Here is a 21,180-nt window from a genome sequence, read left to right on the forward strand (position 1 = left end):
AGCTAAATATCTCTCTGGCTGGGAGGTGTCCCGAAACTAGATACTATATTCCAGAAGCCATCTCTGTGAAGGCCTATAAAAAGGGACAATCACTATTCTGTCCCATGATACAATGCTCCCTCAATTGTGTCTCAAAATAGTTCTGGCCTTTTTAGCTGTCACAGCACATTGTAAACTCATAACTAAGTGAATTAACATGCTGTTTTCTCCATCTTCCAAATCATTAATAAAGATGAAGTTTAAAAAGGGGAAAAATTGGCTGAAAATTAGAAAATATATTTCTTACTCTGAAACCTACTCTATTATCGAACTCCCAAAGGAATTGTAAAAGCTTGGTCACTTAATCAATTTTAAAAAGATCTTGATAAAGCCCCAGTGCTTAACACACCAACTGTGAAATGCAAAACCTTTTAATGGCAGCTAGAGATGCGAGCATAATAGGTACAATTCAAAGGCTCTCTCCAGAGGTGCAGAGAAAACCTCTGCACACTTGACTCTAATTGATTGCAATTCTACCCTGATTTCTCTTTTGTCTAAGATTGGGGAATAACTGAGTAAAAGCATCACCTCTATGGTCTTTTCCTCCCATTAGGCCCAGGGAAACTTTCTATACACAAAATACATCGTCTGTTTCGGCCTTTACAATTTAGAAAGTACTTTACCACATACTGTATATATAATCCTTCTAATGGCCCTTTCATTAGGGATTACCTTATTTATTTTATGGAGGAGTAAACTAGGACTGAGAGGTCAAGGTTCTTTCCAGTTCATACTCAGAAAGTGGCAGGGTCAAGTTACAAACTGAGCCAAAAAGTCTGTGTTTTTTCATTTTATTACATTGCTCTTTGTCCCCCATGCTGGTTCCTGGGTTAGGGGCTGAACCCTGAAAAGGCCTTATTTGTACCAGAACACAGGTTCTGAAGGCTACCATAGCTGGATTTTAATCCTAGAGCTGCCAGTTATCAGCTAAGAGACTGCTGGAAAATGGCTTAATATGTCTAAGATTCCGTTTCCTAAGCTATAAAATGGGTATAATAACATTTTATGAGTTAATATTACCAAAGGGTGTACAATGATGCCTGGCACATTATATAGTAGGTGCTCAATAAATGTTGGCTTCTCTTATCCCTATAACTAACTGCTCCTCCTCTGAACACAGACATAAACACACCCTGCCTGACATTTCTATGCCATTCCAGTGATATATTAATGTACCACTGGCTCTGCCAGTTCAGAAGTTAAGGTAGTGCTGTACTGACAAGGTTAGAATTAGAATGTGGTTTTGTTTATATCTCTTAATGTTCCAATTATCCTTGCACAGGAAAAAAAAAGCAAATAAAATACGTACAGCAGCTATGAGAATTACTGCATACAGTGTGTACTATCTAATCACATTTCACATAAAATTGGCAAGGCTGGAATTTGCTTCACTGTGAGTAAGAAGATTAGCTAAGAAATTTGAGTAATTTATAGAAAAATTCTATGGAGCCTATAACTCCACTTTGCAATGCATTAATTGAATTAATTCCCTATGGTTAGAGCTTAAAGAAATGTTAGTCACTGTCTACTATAATAGCCCCATTTAAAAAATGTTGATGTCCCTTAGAGAGATGGTGACTCCTCCGGGGGCTTACGGCTTGTTTAGGCCAAACCCAGTCTCCTTTCTGCTAGCCCAGTGTTCTGTTTTCAAGGTGACGTTTTGTTTTCCAACCCCTCATTCCATGGCCCCTGAAAAAAAGTATGGGGTATGAGCTCACGAAAGACCTCATCTAACTGAAATCTTGGCCTCATCTCACCCAGTCTTATATCCCTTCTGAGATTTTTGACATTTAAGTGATGCTGGAGAGAATGGTATGGGGAGGGGTGCGCTGGGGTGGGAGGAAGAATCAGATCAGCTCTATCTGGCAAAGCCTCAGAAAATTTGCGTGGAAACAAAAAACCTTTTTTGGTAGCACTGAGCACAATTCTTGCAGATAATTAAAAATAAATAGATATTTCAATGATATCCAGAATTAGAAATTATTATGGCAGGAAGCAGCCTCAGAGATCAGCCTGGTTGAAATGACTTCTCCTGTGGATGAGGAAACTGAGTCCCCAGATAGAGCAAATTTGCTCAAGGTCACATGCTGACTAAATGGCAGGAATGGGACTACAGTAGGGCCTCTGAGGACCAGTCCAGTACTGCTTTCTTAGACAGCATTATGCTTTCCTATTTTTCTGGGTGTTCATCAGTTTTCATGTTTGAGAGTAATTAATTTTGAAGTCCCCTAAGTGAAGTCCCTGACTGAGTTGAGCTCCTAGCAAACCACCTCCTAGCTGGAAGAGCCTGGCCATGTGCTCCTTCTTTGTTCCCTATTTCACTTCCCCATCCGTATGTCCATTTCCTTCCACCAGCAAACCCAACATTTACCTAAGAAGGCAGAAGGTGAGACAGTCCCATTGCTGCGTGACACCATGACACTGATGCCTGTCTCTATGAAGGGCACAGAGAAGTCGACCACCTCCGATCGTTCCTCATTGATGGTGAGTGAGCCCACCGCCATGTAGGCCCTCTTCATGACCACCTAAGAGAAAGACGCAATCCTCCAATTAAAACATTCAGAGGGCAAGGGACCACCACGAGGAAAATACAGCCTAGCTATGGTTTTCTTTATATAGTGGGAACAATACATCTTATTTGCCATTTTGTATTTTCTGAAATGCATAAAGTGAGCATGTTTAAAACGTATATTTAAAAGAAGGAAAATAAATGAAAATGGAAACAGCTCTTGTGGACACTCACCTCTCCAATCATACCATTCCAGGTTCCATTGATTTTCTTCCCATGCTTGCCATTGGTAACCAGGTAAAGGTCATAGGTGAACTTCACAGATTTAGAAATTTTCTTAAGGATGTCGATACAGAACCCCTTGCAGCATTTTTTGATGTAACCCGGCTCCTCATCTGTTTTATTCCTAGCCAATTAAAGAAACAAAAACAAACGAACAAAAAGGCTTTGTACAAAAAGGCAACATTTATTACCCTTTGCCATTAACAAACCTCCAATCCCGAAGCAGACCCCCTTCACAGCTCAGCACAATTTATACTAGACTCGAGTGAAGAAATAAGACAGACAGCAGACCTGCACTATTCTCATTATCTCATCGCATGGAGATATGTTTCCTCTTAATTTTAATTCTCCTTTGAAGTACAAAATACATAAGAAAAGGGTGCATATTTGAAGGCCTCAGTTCAATGAATTTTCACAGACTGAACTCTTTTTAATCAGCACCCAGATCCAGATACAGAAAAGTTACCAGCACCCAAGAGGCCTCTTGTTTCCCACTCTAGGCACTTCACACCAAGGAGAACCATTATCCTGACTTTTAAAAGCATAGATTAGTTTTATATTTTTCAAAAAATAGTTCTAACTCTCAAGATTTTGGGGCATGTTGGCCCAAGAAAACATATTTGAAAACCAGAAGTAAACTTAAATCTCCATAAACTTGAGGCCCTGATCATTGAGGCCAAGCAAGACCAGAGAAAGTTTAGCATAAGAAGTTAGCCATCGTTTTCCCAGGTCACCATCTGGACAGAATGGGACATTAGACCAGAGGGCTGCCAGTAATCCCACAGATCAAAAACAACTAGAAATCAGACACAGTGCCCGGTTCTCATGCCTCAGGTCTCAGGCCAGCCAAGTGCTAACAGGTGCATCACTCTTCCATGCCACCCAAAGTCATTGAGAGGATGCCATACTCAGTGATTATGCGTTTTTGGCAGGGGACTGTGTTCCTCATGCAGGTTCCACTCAGAGGGTCCACACTTTCCACAATGACAAATGGTGCCTCCTCCAGGGTCACAATGCTCAGATGGTCATCTTCCTGCTCTTCAGTCTCTGGACACATTCGGGGCCACACATAGTACTTCATCTGCAGGGACTTGTCTTTCCACTTCCCCACCTGCACAAGGATGAACACGAGAATCAGAAACCTCTGGCCACAACATAACAGCCTGTCCCTGTATTGTCTGAATAATTCCAGGAAGCAGTTGAACAAAAACCAACAAGTGCCAACATTGTACAAACTAGAGAGAGGAATACTTTTTCTTCTCTCTAGTTATATGCCCCAAATAAGACTACTGTGTCCAAATGTAAGAAAGGCAATACATTCAATTATCACTCACTTACCAAACATTAAATGAGAACCTACTATGTGCTGGCACCCTGCCAAGACCCATGGCTCAAAGAAGCATCATTCTGTCCTTCATGAAGCTCATAGTGAGTGGAGTCAGATATGTAAACAAATACCTTGCAGCACTGTGTAGTAAGTGCTGTGAGGATGCTGGAGTTGCCTGCATTATGTGTGGCTGCCAGTTTTTTCTACCTAACTGTAACAAGGAGCATGATGGTGAGAGCAGCGGATAGCTGTGGAAAGGTCAACAGAACAATGGGAGCAAATGAGCCAAAAGGATGTGCTTTGACTGTAGAAAAGATCCAGTGGGGAGAGCTAGGTGGATCTGAATTGGAATAAAATTACAAATTGGGATTAAAGAATACTAACACTGTTTGGGAAGGGAGCACAGTTAGGCTGGGGATGAACGTGGGTCAATGCAGACGTGCACCTCCTGGGCTGGGTGGAAGCCCTGGGATGAATCAGATATGTCTCTCTGTGAGCCACCACCTATGGCCACACAGGCTGAGTGCCCCAACACCAGGGAGCACCATCCACATGGACTCCAATGTGAAAGGCCAGTGCCCCTGAATCATGAACATGGCGGCCTGCTGGCAACCATCCTGAGAAATGTATGGGTTCCATTATTTTTCAGAAGAGCTACTCATTCCTATTTATAAGGGAATCGACATGGCTTTGTCGGGGGGCTCTTGATCTCTCTGTCTCATTGAGTTTAATGGAGAAAGAGGGAATACTTGCTTATTTTCTATAACTGAGCATCTTCAATTATCATAAGGAATTATGGATTGCAAGCACCTACATTTTCTCAATCTATGATTTCCTCCATGCAGCAATATAAAGTAGTAGAACAGGTGAGGCACCAGGAACTACAGCACTACTTAATTTATTAACTACAGAAATCAATAAGAAGCAACAAGTTGGTAGCACTTCGTAAATTTTCAAGCAAATCAGCTTGGATTTCCAAATTAATGCAAAACCCAGACTCCTTCCTTCTTGGTTTCTTTGTCCAGTAGCCTGCACAGCTCCTGCCCTTGTGTTACTGCATCATTATAATGCAAGCAGTGGCTTGGTGGCTTGGGCAATCTTATTTGGTACCTACACAGTCCCTGTTTGACTGATGCTGGTTGGTTTTCTTTCAAGGGTATAAATGATGTTTTGCTTCTTTGTTCAGAATCATGCACCGAACCAAACATTTGCTTTCCTTCATGTATATAGACTTCTCTGAACTGTTGATCCTGATTTTAGTACAAGACATTTTTTCTCATATTACTAAGACTACTTATTTCTAAAACAGAAATTTCCAAATGGCTCTGCAGCCAGTGGAGATACTAATGTCCTCTGCCAGTTGGGGCAGGTAGGAATTGGGAGAGGAGAGACTTAGTCCTGGGGGCCCCAGACATTGGTACCCCATCCCCAAACAGGCCTATTTACCCCAGTGGCCAAATTGGTTTTATATTCTGCACCTTCAATAATGTGTAAAAGGTTGAGAAGCCCTAAAGTACCTATCTATTTATTTATTTATTTATTTATTTCCTATCATCTTCTCAATAGTCCCTTTTGACTTTTTTTCTCTTAAATCCAAATTTATTCTCTTCTATCTTTATTGCTACTAGCCTAGCCTAATATAGCCCAGCGGCCCATTCTGAGATTATTGCAGGAAATTTCAAATCTCACTAAAGGTCCCCCCAGAGTCCATTGTGGACACTGCTGCCAGAAAACACAATTTTGTCATATAATCCTGAATCAAAAATTTCAACAATCTCTCACTGTCCTCAGAATTGTGCCCAAATTTCTCACCTAGATAGTCAAAGTCTGTAGGTTGAGTCTAGCCTACCTTGATACAGTTAACTTCACTATTTTACATCATGAATCCTTAGTTCAACTTGGAAAAGGAAGTTGTTGGTATTAAGAGCTAACATGGATTAATCAGGAACACTTTGCAACAAACTAGCTGCATTTTCTTTTCTAATAGACTTACTATATCTGTGGAAAAAATGCTACATACATAACATTTTGGCAGAGTTTCTCAGATACTATTGTGAACAATATGGATATTGCACACTTTGATAGATTTGAAAGCAGTTTAAAATCTGTACCCAAAAAGGAAAACAATAGATTGTTTAATGAATGACTGCCAACATAGAAAAAGTCACTAGTGTCATGTCAGGGGACTCTGTTCTTAGAAGCGGCCTGGATAGTATTTTGGAAAACAAAATAGAAGTCATGCTTACAAAATTGCAGACAGCAGAAAACTAGATAGGAGGAAAGATAAACTGCATTGCCGAATCAAGTTTCGAGGAGATATGAATTAGTTGGAATGATGGACTGAATCAAATTGAATGAAATGTAACAGTATTTGTACTCAAAATCTAGCATTTTGATGTTTTAAAAAGCAATTGCACAGCATCGAAAATGAGATATTTCAATCAGCAGTCTACAAAAGCTATTGCAATAACAATGGTATATTTATAGACATACATCATCTAGCATATGGGGTGAAGGGAAGGTACGAATGATCCTACCCTTCTCTGTGTTCATCATACCACAGCTGGAAACCTGGGTTCTGATCCTATAATTCTATAACCTACTGATTTTTATTAAATATATCATTCTCATTTCTCCAACAATAGTTTGTTCCTGCAGTTCCCTTTATCACACCCTTTCCCAACTTCCTACCGAGTTAGCTGGGTCATATCCTTACTTCAAGTCCATTCATTTCAACCACCACCAACTGCACACTGATTCTGTGCCAGGCACTGGGCTGTGTGCTAGAGGTAACAATACCAGGTTGCATTTATTGAGGGCATAGATGTGCTAGGCACTGACCATATCTAGTAATCTCACTATATCACAGTGAGCCTGTGATATTGGGACTCACATTTAATGTTTCATTTTACAGATGGCTACAGAGGGGTTTGATGACTTGCCCAAGGTCCCATGGTAAGGTACTTGAAGCTGAGCAGTCTGACTCCAGAGCTTGGGCTCCTACCCACCACACTGTACTGCTTCTCTGACAAGGAAGGAGTAAGACATGTTCCTTTTCCTCCAAGGACAGTCTAGAGGGAAAAGACACTATCCATCAACAATAATAGGCTTTGATAATTAATATCCAGTATCCATGGACAAGTTAGGCTTTGGTAATTACTCTAATAAAATATATAAATAAAGTACTCTGGCATTCAGAGTAGAAGTGACGATTTCCAAAAGAATCAGAAGAAATCTCACAGATCCTCATTTTGAGCTGGGGCTTGAAATGTAAATGATAGCTGAGGAGGTAAGATTATTTATCTGCCAAAGCAAGAGCAAGAGTGAAGGAGCAGAGTGGTGCAGAGGCTAAATGAAAATGGATTATTCTTCACAACTGTAAGGTCTGAGGCATGGGGAGCAATGGTCTAGCACAGTTCTCCTCCTCAAGGGCCTACTCACTGTAGCCAGATGATCTCTGCCACTCTCGAGAGCTGACTGGATTATGCTCATCTCTTCCCAACTCCTGGTTCAAGGGTGTCAGGCTGGTAGCTTGAAACTGGCATGGGCACCATGAAGGTGGCAAACACTATCAATCAGGCTCCCTCTGTCCAGCCCCAGCCCCTATTGTTAAACATCTACCAGCTCACCACTGCCCGGAACCCAGTTATTCATCATTTCATGCTATCTACCACCTTCTTTAATGATTTTTTAAATGTTCCAGGTGACTTGTCTTCTAAATGAATTCTAAACATGTCTCTGAGTATTTCTGAGACTATAAACACATTTCTAAAGCACTGTGAGCCTCAGTTTCTGCATCTGTAAAAATAAGTGTATAGAATTCTGAGGTGCCTTCCACATAATTTCATGATCATAATTTCTTTAGGACAGGGGCTCTCTACGTCCTACAGATTAAAGCTCAACGAAGAGGTGCTTTTAGAGGTTACTTTTTGAAGGGATAGCAGTATCCAATTTGTTTCTACAAAATATGAACTTGTCTTAAAGTCATGATTTTTTTTTTTCTTGTTTCTTCAAGGAAACAAGAAAAGAAATGAGAAGGAAAGTTAAATTCCTTGAGTACTGAAAGGTGAAACTTTTTTGAAAAAGAAAATCTACGAATATCAGATTTCCAATTCCAACCAACAGGGCTCATGTTAAAGAACATGTTTAGATAGTCACTGCCAATTCTTTATGGAGCAAGGCAGGTTAGAAATGAGTAAACAACTAAAATTAACAAAAAAGGAAAAAAAATTATGTAGAAGAAGAAGGTGTATTTCAAGCAATCCTTCTCTCAAGGGGGAGAAAGTATGGCGAAAAATATAAATGGAAAAGTTTGAAAGAGCAAATAAAAATAGTAAATAGAGAAAGAGAAGCCGGAGATACCAAGCAAACATCTTGAAAGGATGTCTGAAGTGGTGTGAGTATACAATCCTGGAAGTGCAGACAGTAGTAGAACATGAGGCTAATGAGATATTTCAGAGACAATGTAGCGAGAAGAACTGAAGGAAGAATTTATGCTTGAGATTAAAATAGGATCAGGAAAATAAAAAACCTTGAGAAATAATGAAGAAAATGACTGTAAAGCACTCAGAATTCCTTTGAGGGAAACACTAAATAAACATCATTACCACAAGCACATTTCACAACATCTGTCTACAAAAAATTCAGTTATCTGTCATTCTAATATTTAAAAAGATCTCTTGAGGGCCAAAATCATCTTTCTCAAGAGAAAAAAAAATATTTGCCTAGTTTTTTTTTTTTTTTTTTTTCCAGAAAAACAAGGAGTGATGTTTTGGAGTTTCTGGTTTGGTTCTCTTGGTACAGGCTGAATAGCTGGGAATTTCTCCTCGGAAGGAAGTCTACCTTACAAACCTGTGGAGTATCTTCGAGTGGACTTGGCTCATAAGGCTTCCCTTAGGAAAATTCTAGGGAACTAATCTGTAATGCTTTTAGACTTCAAAGTCTTCCTTCTGCTAACAGATTCCTCATTACTGCCAGTGAAATTGGCACAAATTAGCACCCTGACAAGGCCACACATTAAAAAAGACCACAGAGACCGTGTTCCTCTCTGAAGCCCCCACGTTTGTCCCTCTACCATGAACAGTTGATGTGAGCAGAAGGGCGAATGTGTCATTGAGAAGAAGGGAGAGGGGAACAGGGCAGGGTATTGCGGCCGCTGCAGTCCTTGCACAGATTAGCAAAGGACATCGGTCTCCTCGGGCTGCCTCTCTCATCTGCACAGAAAGTCATTTTTTTAAGATTCTGGAACAAAAGCACTTATTAGAGCCTCTTTAGGCGTCAAAGGTTATTTTTCAAAAATCAAAGCATTTTTGTTTTTTGCTTGAGATGACATCTGGATCTAACGCAAAACACTTGCTGCTTATTTTACGCCTTCATCTGACTTTTAAAATGTGAAACTTAAAGCTACATGCTATTTCCCTGAGCAAGCTAAAGGAACAGACAGAGTCGCTGCAAGGCAGCCCAAATTCTGCATCCCATTCTGTCCTACAGACTCCGAATACAGCAGAAATCCGAGGACAGGAGGACACCCTCACTTCCCTACCCCCAAAGCTATACATCTTCAGTCTGAGGATTTTTAATGTTTGAGTATATGATAATACTTCATTTTGCTCAATCTTTATTTTTCTCTATTTACCTATCTTTACTTTGTTTTTTGCTACTATAAAAAAATGCTGCAGACTGGGTAATTTATTAATTTTTTAAAAAATGTATCCCTCACACTTCTAGAGGCTAGGAAGTCCAATATAAAGGTGTTGGCATCTGGCAAGGGCCTTCTTGCTGCATCATCCCATATGGAAGGCAGAAGGGCAAGAGAGTATGTGTGTGAGAGAGAGCAGGAGAGGGCCAAGCTCACTTTTATAACAAATCCGCTCTCTGGTTAAGCAACCGACTACTGTGATAATGTCATTCATTCACTCATGAGGGCAGAGCCTCAGGACCTAATTGCCTCTAACAGGTCCCACCTCTCAACAACGTTGCATAGAGGATTAAGTTTCCAACACATGAACTTTGGGGGACACATTCAAACTAAAGCACCACCTCTCCCCCTGGTTTCTTTGTAACCAAGTGAACATTCTAGCACTGTATGGTCCTGCACTATCTGTATCCATTCAAAATACATCTACATATATACAAATAAGGGGATTTGTGTGACTCTGTATGTATGTATGTGTGTTTCCTAAATTGAATCATAATACACACATTTCTCTGCCACTTACTTTTCCCACCTCTGTAGGGAATTTCTTCCAATAGTAGATCTAACTCCTTTTAAGAACTGCATAGTAGCCTATTATAATGAATGTGCCTTGCTTTATTCAAGCATACCCCTATGATATTTATGATATTTCCAAAAAATTAACCAAAAGACATAACACAAATCTTGGTATTTCTAAGGCATCAATTCCCAGTAATGAAAAAGCGGAACAAAAAGATATGTATGTTTTTAAATATTCTCAATGGTGCCAGAATACAACAGTTTGCAACAATTGAAATTCCTATAAGCAAAGCACAAGAGTGCATCCTGCTCACACTCTCACCAGCACTAAGTTTTTATCACTACTAAATGCTTGCCAATCTGAAGAATGAAAAACAGTATCTTCCTGCTCTAATGTTCATCTCCTTGCCTCACGGTGAGCTCAAGCACCTTTCTATATCTCTTAGCCATTTAGGTTTTCCTCCTTTACCCTCTAGTCACATCTTTTCTCCATTTTCTATTGAGTTGTTTGTCTTATCTGTTCATAAAGAAGAGCTCCTGGTGTACTATGATAGTAACCCTTCATCTGTCAGGTATGCTTAAAACATTTTTCCCACTCTGAGATTTGTCTTCTGACTGGTCGTTTTTCTGTGCACAAAATTTTACTGTTTTTCTTTTGCAGTAAAACATAATATGTCTTTTTAAATGGAGCGTTTGGTTTCCTATCTGACTTGTAAAGCAATCTACCCCACTCCCAAAGTGTCCTCATTTGGTCTTAGTATACTTTTGCATGTAGCTTTTCCTATACTGCACATGACAGAGATGCCATTTTGCTTTCTGTTGTTGCACATGGCCTTCCTCTGCCCACAGGTCTGTCCCTTTCCATGTTTCAGGAATGTTCTGCATTCTCCTTGGCCCTTCTCAGACCTCTCCACTGCCATGATACTGTCCCTGATCACCCCAGCCCAGAGAAAGAGTTTTCTTATTTGATCACCTGTAATAATTTTGTGGGTCAACCTCTCCCTTTAACTATCATATTAAAATGTTAGCTGTATTTCAAAATTCATGTCTCTGAATTGGTCTTTAAGCCCTTCGAGGGCAGGGACTATATTAGATGCCTCCTTTTGTCCCTTGTAATGGCATGAATAACGACTATGTGCTCAGTAAATTAATGACTGATGTCATTGCACACCCTCCACAAAGCCTTCACTAGATCTCCCTCCAGTGTTGTTTCGTCCATGAAAATGATGTAAGATGTAAAGCCTGCTTCATTCTGTTTCTCTTCAGCCTTCCTGATTATAAGGTTACCTTGGACAGACTCAGTTCTATGTGAATTGCTCTAAGTGCAATGGCACAATCTGCTGCAGTGAGTATCTAAAAAGGCCACTGCCATGGCTTTAATGCTTCTTCTCCTAATTATTTGCATATTCAGTGACATCTAGGTTTAGAAATTCAGTTTTTGAAAAGTGTGCTTGAAAATAATTTCCATATTTAAATTTGATCCATGACTGCCTTTGGCCGATGACTGCCTCATCACTTACTAAGCTGGGGACCACAGGCTCTGGGTACACATGCTGAAGGGAAGCCCATCCAGCCAACCCTGCCTGGCACCTGCGTGGCTCCCCGAGGGACACTGAGATATCCATTGCCATCTCAGGCCTCAGATGCTATCCCTGGCTGAGCCCTGTCTCTCCAAGAGAGTCCAGGCCCCCTGAGCGCTGTGTGTACCCATTGTTGCTGCTGGGCACTGCCCTCTGAGTGACTCCTGTTCTCTGCTTATCCCTCCTTCCATCTTTCCTACTCTGGAGAGTGAAGGAATGGGAAAATGGGGGAGGTAGAGCAGACTTACCTGCCAGGAATAGAAGTTGTTGATTCCCTCAGCACCAGAGAGCAGTTATGGTCATTTCAGATAACACCACGGATGGAGATGTGATCATATTAGAGTAATTAGAGCCATTAGGGACCAGGCCGAGGGCCAGGCACTTCTCGCAGAGGTCTATCAATTCATTGCCACTAAAAAAGGTGGATATTATTAATTGCCTACAATATAGACCCAAAAGCCCAAGGCTCGTTGAGGGACCAGAATTTTATCTCTGTTTTGTTTGACTCTAGCAGCTCATATTTTTTTTTACCATGCTATGTTACCAAGAAAATATTTATGACCTCTATATTCTTTGCAAACTTACTGTGATCTAAGAGAGTAGAAGAGTCTGTTTCAGCTCACCCTAGTCTCCCAAGATCCCTGATGGTTGTGTCTAAAGGGTTCATGACAAGTGGCAACTGAAGTTCATAATGGAGGCCAGATAGGCAGAATGGTGGCAGGTGGCAGTGGGAGGCAGGGTACTGACAAGCTGTGTGACCTTGGATGAGTTATTTAATCTCTCTGTGCCTGGCTCATTAGTTTTCCGCAAGTATTTGCTATTTTTTTCTCCTCCTCCTCAGTATAACTATTACTACTACAATTGAAAACATCAGTGTAGCTCCTTAATGTGACTTCCTCCCAGAAACGTAATTTTTTTGTGCAAGTGGCTTGCAATTGTCAAGGGGGAAATACTGAACAAACTCCAAGCTTTTAACTCAATTTTTTCCAAACATCAGGGTAAACTTGATGAGGTTCTTTTGGTTTCATTCACTATTTTAATTCATGTGCAAATAAAAACAAATCACAGGAACAAAAATGCTAGTACTCTTCTGAATTTACCAAAGGTCTTGAATCCAAAGAGTCCCACTGGGCGAGGTGGTGCCTCACCATAAACTCCTCCCTGGGACAAGATGCCATTTTAGAAAAGAACATTAATTCTTTTAGGTCAGAGAATTTTGTAAACAGTTTGCTAAACAGGCCCAAATAGGTGGAAAGATTCAGCAGGATTTCCTGAAGTATCTAATGCCTCTTGGCACAAGGGCTCAAAAACTCCAAGCCACAACTCTCCATCCTTGGGAAGCCATAATCCTCAGAGTCCTATTCTTAGACTTAAAGGAGCTCAATTAGTGAGAGCTGAGCTCTACCTTTACCTTTGATATGCCTTCTTCCAATGAAGACCTGTCTCCTGAAACAACAAAACTAGGTCCCAAACCATCTTCTGGAATATGCAGGACACAGTGAGGAACCTGTCAAACAGACCACTCCCTTGGAATCAGCTTCCTCCTGGACATGTGTGCATCATGCCCAAGGCCTTGGCTTACTCCAGAACACAGCTCAGCAGCAATGCTGACCTGCTGACTGATAAATGATGGTTGGGTTCTAGGGGTGCTGTTAGAATCTGCTTTTGGGAACTGGGCCATAGGTTGCAATCACTGACACTGCTTGTCATCAGGTTACCTTGTCATTACTCTCTACCTTTATTCTCAAATGACAGTTGTGAGGATAGAGCAAAAGTGTGTAGCGTTGGACGATTCTGAACTGTGACTCTCTGGATTTGAGCACTGACTTGGCAAGGTCTTCATTAGTACTTAGGCAAATATGTATGTATGTGTGTATTCACTCATTCATTCACCCTACTTTATTCTAATTTGTCATATTAGTAAGGAACGTAGACTTTGAAGTCAGAAATGCCTAATTTGAATACTTGCTTTCCCATCATTGGTTGCCTGTGAGTCTGGATGAGTTCCTTAATTTTTTTAACCCTGTGTTGTGGATGGTTACTGTTGGGCTACCAACCAGCCATCCCTGCCTCTCCTTCTGACTCACTCTCCCCTCTCACCCCTCACTGTAAATCTTTATCTCCTCCTTTTGTGAAGTGCCCCTTCCTCAACTCCAACCATGCGGTCCTGTGGAGGTTGCCATTTTATTTCACCCCCTGGTCTACCCACTGACCCAGCCACAGCTGAGAGGTTGAGGAGTTGGGGCACCTGACTGGCTGGATCAAATCCTTGGGATTTTTGGTAGGACCCAGGAGAATGTTAAGTCAGTCTCATTCTAGTGGCATAAGCTATAATATGTAAAATTCAGAAGCCCTGGGAAGCCATGTTTTGTAGCCTATGGAGAAACTGACCTATGGAAAGACAAGAATGAAGCCAGAAGCCACTGAAAAGTAAATACAAGTGAGAGTATGAGTGAGATATATGACAGCATCAGAGTCCTGGTTTATGGCTCTTCTGGGGGCTCAACCACATTACCATTGTGAGTTCTGTTGAGATGATCCAGTATCCTACAATAAAGTTGTCTTTTGCTTAAGCTGGTTCAAGTTGTGTGTCTATTCTTTATAATCAAAACAATTCTCATAATGCACTGTGTATTTCATTCATAAGTGGCAATATAACTATCTGTGGGGTTCTGATGAAAATTAAATAAAATAATGTACATAAAATGCTTTGTAAAGTGCCCAGAGCATGGTGAGCCCTGAGTAAATGACAGTGGTTGTGGTGGTAGTAGTGACATTTATCATCGCCAATTTCTGTGAACATCTCAGGAGCCAAGAAGTAAGTTGGGTTGCAAGTGACAGGCAGATTCCTCAGTCATTCCTAAACAAGTGTCTCACCAAAGGAAGAAGAAGCAGCGGTCCTCCACTCAAGCTCTTTGAGTCTTGGGTTTAGGCAGGGCCAATGGGCTGGAGTTCCTATTGTCTGGTTAGTGACCTGTGGCTGCATTCTCTTCCTGGCCAGGCCTTGTGGGGGTGCTTGGACAGCCACAGAGTCTACAGTCACAGCCAAATGCACTCAGCAGGTCACTTGGCATCTCTTAACACCTGGTCCATGTGCCAGACCCTACTGCCAGGTGCAGTCATTTGCATGCCTTCCGTCTCCCCTTCTACTCCCCATGCACTCCTTCTACAAGTTCCTTCCCAGGATTAACAGCACATAACCCAGAAGGGTCCTTTAAGACCCCCACTTAGGGGTTCCCCAAACCAAGTAAATGGCAGAAACAGGATTCGAACACAGGCAGTCTGACACCAAAGCCTTTGTTTTTTACCACTCCTCAATGCCACAAATATTAACATTATGTGCCACATATTAATATTAATAATATGTGCCACAAGGCACATAAAATGCAGAGAACAGTATCAGGCATATCGTAATAATGTCTAATAAATGATGCTGATCTAGAATATCTGCCTGTCCTATTCTCCTTGGCAGTTCTGTGTGCCTTGGGTCTGCCATAGCATTAGATGGTCTAGGGGCCCAGAGAAGCAGGAGGATGAAAGGCACTGAGTGGACAGTGCCACTATCCAGAAGGTACCAGGTTGTTGCAGAAGAGCACTGGGAGTCAGAAATGATTATACTGCTCTTCAAACAAGGCTTACTGGACTGGTCCCCAGCTTGCTCTGCCCCTTGCCTCCTGATCAGTCTCATCACACCCTCTTCATGATCCTCCTCTGAATTTCAAGTGTTTTCAATAGGTTTAAAGAAAAGTTTACTTGAAAATATGCAGGAATCTACCGATAGATCTTAGACGTACCGGACTAACCCCTCTCAGATATAGCTTGGGACACTAATGAATAGTGTTGCAAATCACTGCATATTTACTAAACCAATCAAAGCAAAATTGGTTCTCAAGCAAATTTTTTTGGAGCTAGAACATGTAGCTGGACTGGAGCAGGACCTCATCAGATGAGACTGCAGAGAGCTGCTTTTATCACTGCAGGGTGCCCATACACAAGTATCAGAAAGAAAGTAATGAGAAGCATTCTGGAAAGGGGACATATTGCATAAGTATAATGACAATTTTTTCCGGACCACAAATCTTAATGTAAACACTGATAATTATGAATGTGCTTTCTGGGACAATGAAGCAATGTAGTTGAAAGTGTGATCATCCAGGAAATCCAAGACATAAGGTTGTGAATACATATGAAAAGTAACAAGGCATAAACATTGAAGAGACACATAAGAATTACTGAGGCAATGAGGGAGTACAAATGGAAGAGGTCAAAGTCATTTAAAATACATTATAATTTTAGAAGCCTAGACCACAAAGACAAGAAAAAAAAAAGGCTTGAAGGATCTGTGTCTAAGAACATACTTACTGTTCTGTCTAAGGTGACCTGCCAAATTCATAGAACAGTTTCCTCACACCTCACCAGGGCCATCCAAAACAAGACTAAATATTTAACAATAACACTCACTCTAAGATTGCCCAGGGTCTACCACTCCTCCTAGACAATAAAGGTCAATTTGGTAGATAAGAATATTGGTAAAGAATGAAGAAAATAGTTTTTTTTGTCAGATATTCTAGACTATAGGCTCCCAAACTAGGATATCCAAGGTCATTCCATCTCTCATGGAAATGCTTTTCTTAGCTATGGAGGGTAGAAATAGAAAGGATCCTACCTTGACTTCCATTCACAGATACTCTGTCTCTTGCCTGGATTTCTGCATTACTCCTAATGTTTTCCCCACCTCCATTCATGCTCCACTTGAACCCCAGAGTGATCGCTCTAAACTGCGGATCTGACTGCATCCTTACCTTTCTCAAAGCCTGTCAGGGCCTCCTCATTCACCTACAGAATAATATCTAACTTTGGAAAAGTACACATTTATTCCCCACGTTTCACCCTTTCTCTTTCCCCTTCCTCCTTCCCTCCTTCCCTCCTCTTGCTCCTCCTTCTCCTCTTTCTTTACCTTTCTCTCCCTCTCTCTTTTGCTCTCTCTCTCTCTTGCCTCCCTGCCTTTGTTTCTTTTTCGGCTTATCTCTTCAGGATTCCTAGCCTTTTAATTTCATTTGAAAACACAGAATGCTGTTTCTTATCTGAATGTCTTTACTCATGTCAAAATCCTCTATTTAAAACCCCTGGTCTTCTGAACGACACAGCTCTTCACTTAGGATTCAGCTCAGTAGCATCTATGCCAAGAAGTTTTCTTACTACACCCCTTGGCTGGACTAAAGGGTTAGGTATCCTTCCTCTGTACTGCCAAAATACCATGTGCATATCTCAGCCTCACAACTTGCCATGATATCTTATATCTAACTGCTTATGTGTCTGGTCTCCTCCAGTAGATTATGAGTTCCTCAATGGCAGGAACTGAATATTATCATTTCCTTGTATCCTCAATACCTAGCATAGGGAAGATTACCACAGTAAGCACTAAATAAATGTTAGCTAAACAAATAACAACAAAATTTCAAAAAGGGAACCTGCTCCTGGCAGCTAATAGATAATGATGATTCTACCAATAATACTAATATTTATTGAGTATTTACTACGTCAGAGATGATGCTGAGCAAAACACATGCAGTATGAAATTTAATTTTCAGAAGTCTTATAAGGTAGATATTATTTTTATATTCATTTATGGTAGATTATTATATTAGTGGTAACTAAATGAAACAGATATCCCAGTATGCATGCCCTTGTGAAATCCTTTCTCACACTGACTCTGAGTTTAGCTTTGTGACTTGCTTTGCCCAACAGGATATCGAAAAATGTGACACATGTAGCGACCAGGATGAGCAATAGTCAGTGGGTCTTGTCCTCTTGGAATGTTGCTGACAATGCTGAAAAAACTTGGACCAGCCTTCCTGAGGACAAGCAAACGTAGAATGAGGCTCATCCGATCCCCAGTACCAACACTAGACCCATAAATTAGGCCATTTTGGATGGTTCAGTCTTGGTAGAGTCAACAGATAAGTGACCCCCTGGAGACCAACCCAAGAACCACTAATTCAAACTTACTCTAATTCAAACTGCTGACCCAAAGAAGGCTGAGTAATAAAATTATGGCTATGTCAGGCCACTAAGTTTCCAGGTGGTTGTTACACAGCAGAGGTTAACCGCAATGTATCTACCTTGGGAAAAAGATATACCTATCAGGCAAAATCAAGGAATATAATAAGCAAGAAGAAAGACAAGCATGGATAGAAATAAAAGACATACCAGCACAACATTTTTTAGAGTGCTTTAATATAAATAAGTACAGTGCTCATGTAAGTCCTTTTTAGTGGTAGCATTGTTGAAATAGTACCAAACACAGTTGGAAGTCCTAGATCTCTGGCCCGGCCCTACTGCTAATAAGCCTTCTGAATGTGACAAGTCATTTGAACTCTGGGATTCTAAGTTTCTTTGTGAGCAAAGTGGGAAGATATATATGTATAATGTGTGTACGTGTGTGTGTGTGTGTGTGTGTATTCCAATCTCAGAGGGCTGGTGGGGGACTCGAACATACATCAAATCACCCACATGTAAGTATTAATGTTATTGAAATCAGTTAATAACTTTGGGACACAACAATGACTAACAGCTGACCCACAAACCAACCAGAACTGGTGGGACAATGACGGACGGAATCTATATATTCTATGCTATAGAATGGGAAATCCAGCAGTTAGACTGTCGGTGTATTCCATGTATCAGATAATGTTTCTCTACTAGGCATTTCGACACCTTAAGTCATTGCGTTGTTTTATAAGGTACTATATTAGTCCATTCTCACACTGCTAAAAAGGTATTACCTTAGACTGGGTAATTTATAAACAAAGCAGGTTTCATTGATTCATAGTTCTGCATGGCTGAGGAAGCCCCAGGAAACTCAAAATCATGGTGGAAAGTGAAGGGCAAGTGAGGCACGTCTTACATGGCAGCAGGAGAGAGAGATCAGGAGGGGGGAACTGTCAAACACTTTTACCAGCAGATCTCATGAGAACTCCCTCACTATCATGAGAACAGCATGGGAAGCCACCCCCATGATCCAATCACCTCCCACCAGGTCCCTCCCCAAAACATGAGGATTACAATTTGAGATGAAATTTGGGTGGGGACAGACACAGAGCCAAACCATATCAGGTGCTCTCAGTATATCTTGTGTGACTTTTTCCTCCCAGTGTTTATAATCTAATCTCACATCCTCCACTGAAGGGAAGGGGGATATCTGGTCTCAAAGCAAGAGCTTTAAGCCAACAGCATGAAGACCTAGCCAGGCCCTGGCAGTCTGTGACTGCCCATGGGACGTTGGCACGTAACCTTGCAGAGACCGATTCTCTAACTGTAAAATATGAGGGTGAAAACATTTGCAAAAATAGCCTCATATGGGTTTGAGATAAACAAAGGTGAAAATGTTTGTGGAAGTGCCTTGAAACTAGCTACTCCCTGGACAAAGGCAAGGAAGGTGGCATGAATGCTCCCATCCAGCCAAAAAAGAAAAACAAAAAGAAAAATACCCAGTGTTTAGAGAGTACCAAATGATGTGCCAGACACTGGACTAAGTGGTAGGTTTTGCAGGGAGAAAATGTGGAAACTGACACGTTAAGATGCCAGGTAATTTGCCTGTGGTCACATAATTAATAAATAGCTCAACTGGATTGAAATCCTGATTCACCTCACTCCGAAGCCTGGGCTTCTTGCACAGTGCTAAGCGGCCTCCTAAAGGAACATCCACAGCCTGTGCAAGAACAGAATTATTGGCCAAGTAGTTTACCATTTAATGGGGTCGCCAGCTTGTGGCTAAAGAAACAGATGATGAAAGAAGTGCTGGGGAGAAAAACGCCTGTTTACAAACATAACTTAATTAATTAGTCAACTCAGATGAGGCAGAAAAGGCGGGTTTCCAGATGTCTGACATCGAGAATTAATTAGCAGAAAGGCACCAGTCCTCAGGCCTTGGGTTCACGGCCAGACCACATGGTAGAATTAAACGACTAAACTTCCCCTCAACTTAAGCCATTTCAAAGAAAACAAAACCCCAAACAATAACCTCATTAAAAATGACAACTGAACTGAAAAACCTCCACCAACCAAAGCTTCAAGTGAAGTTCAGAAAAGAAGGTTCCTGTGCTTCTAGTTCAGTTTACAAAAGAGTTAGAATGAAATGAAAGTAACTTAGGCTAACAGTGGGTAAGTTCACATTCTGTACCAAGATAAGTAAAACAGAAAATTAAGGTAGCACTTGAATTCCTATCAGGCAAAAGCCACCACCTTTGCAGAAATGTTATCATATGAGTCACTTGTACACAGAAAGTACATGTCAATCTGCAGGAATCACCATAAAATGGGGTCGGGCCAGCCCAGGAGAATAGGTAATATGGAGCCAATATTAAGTGTAATGTGTACTCTTCGGGCTCTGGTGTGACTTCATGAGTAAAAGTTACTTTCCAGGAATGGGTTCCCCTCTGCTTCCACAGTTAACTCTTCTCAGGAGTTCTAGAAGTGCCCCTATTTTGTTGTCTGTATTTTTATCAGTGAATTTCTGCAGTTGTTTGGGACTCATCCTCTGCCTAAGCAGGGAATTTAAATGAGGTTTGAAGCAACTTTGTGTCCCAGGGTGAATGGAATACAATGTATGTGGAGAGAGGTAAGGGCAAAGAGTTCAGCTAGGCTGGAGGGTTGAGGGCTGAGCAAAGGTAGACAGGGTGGGATTCCATGGGGAGGGAAGGCATGCAGGTAGACTGGTAGATCTGGAAGTGATCTAGAAAATGTCAGTGGTTTTCAACCAGGGTGTATATTAGAATCACCTGTAATGTGATTAAAATGCTGATTCCTAAGACCTATCTCATACCAATTATATTGGAATCTCTAAGCAGGATATACAATAATAGTATTTAAAATCTCCCCAGGTGATTCTAATGAGCACCGAAATTGAGACCCACACCTCTATGGCAACCTGTTCATTTTCCTAGTGGGGAAATGAGGGAACACATTTGGAGAAGCAAAAGACAGACTGTGTGGGTCCCTGGTGTCAGGTGACATTTCACTGAGCTGCCCTGAGAACTCCTCTCCTCCTTCACAGCCTCAATCTCGTGTCATGGGAAAGGAAGATCACATAAAGTCACTCCCAGGTGCTGGGATCCTTCACCTTGTAAGGCTGTTGCACTTGTGCGTGTTTGTAGATTCCTTCACTCACGTAGAATGAGGTTGAGGGGTTTAGACCAGTGAAGCTCAAAGTGTGGCCCCAAGACCGGCA

The 21,180-nt window shown here is 41.2% G+C and overlaps 1 protein-coding gene across 1 annotated transcript in view; it reads right to left on the bottom strand.

The window, feature by feature from the left end:
* GRIN2B (glutamate ionotropic receptor NMDA type subunit 2B) overlaps window positions 1–21,180 on the bottom strand; it is a 420,489-nt gene that overhangs the window by 52,607 nt on the left and 346,702 nt on the right. Inside the window, exons 5-7 of the mRNA XM_015151178.3 lie at window positions 3,739–3,941; window positions 2,783–2,954; window positions 2,411–2,564 (exon numbers count right to left, since the gene is read on the bottom strand). Coding sequence (XP_015006664.1) covers window positions 2,411–2,564; window positions 2,783–2,954; window positions 3,739–3,941 — 529 coding nt within the window. The remainder of the gene's footprint in view (window positions 1–2,410; window positions 2,565–2,782; window positions 2,955–3,738; window positions 3,942–21,180) is intronic.

Source organism: Macaca mulatta, chromosome 11 (assembly GCF_049350105.2).
Source record: "Macaca mulatta isolate MMU2019108-1 chromosome 11, T2T-MMU8v2.0, whole genome shotgun sequence".
Lineage (NCBI taxonomy): Eukaryota > Metazoa > Chordata > Mammalia > Primates > Cercopithecidae > Macaca > Macaca mulatta.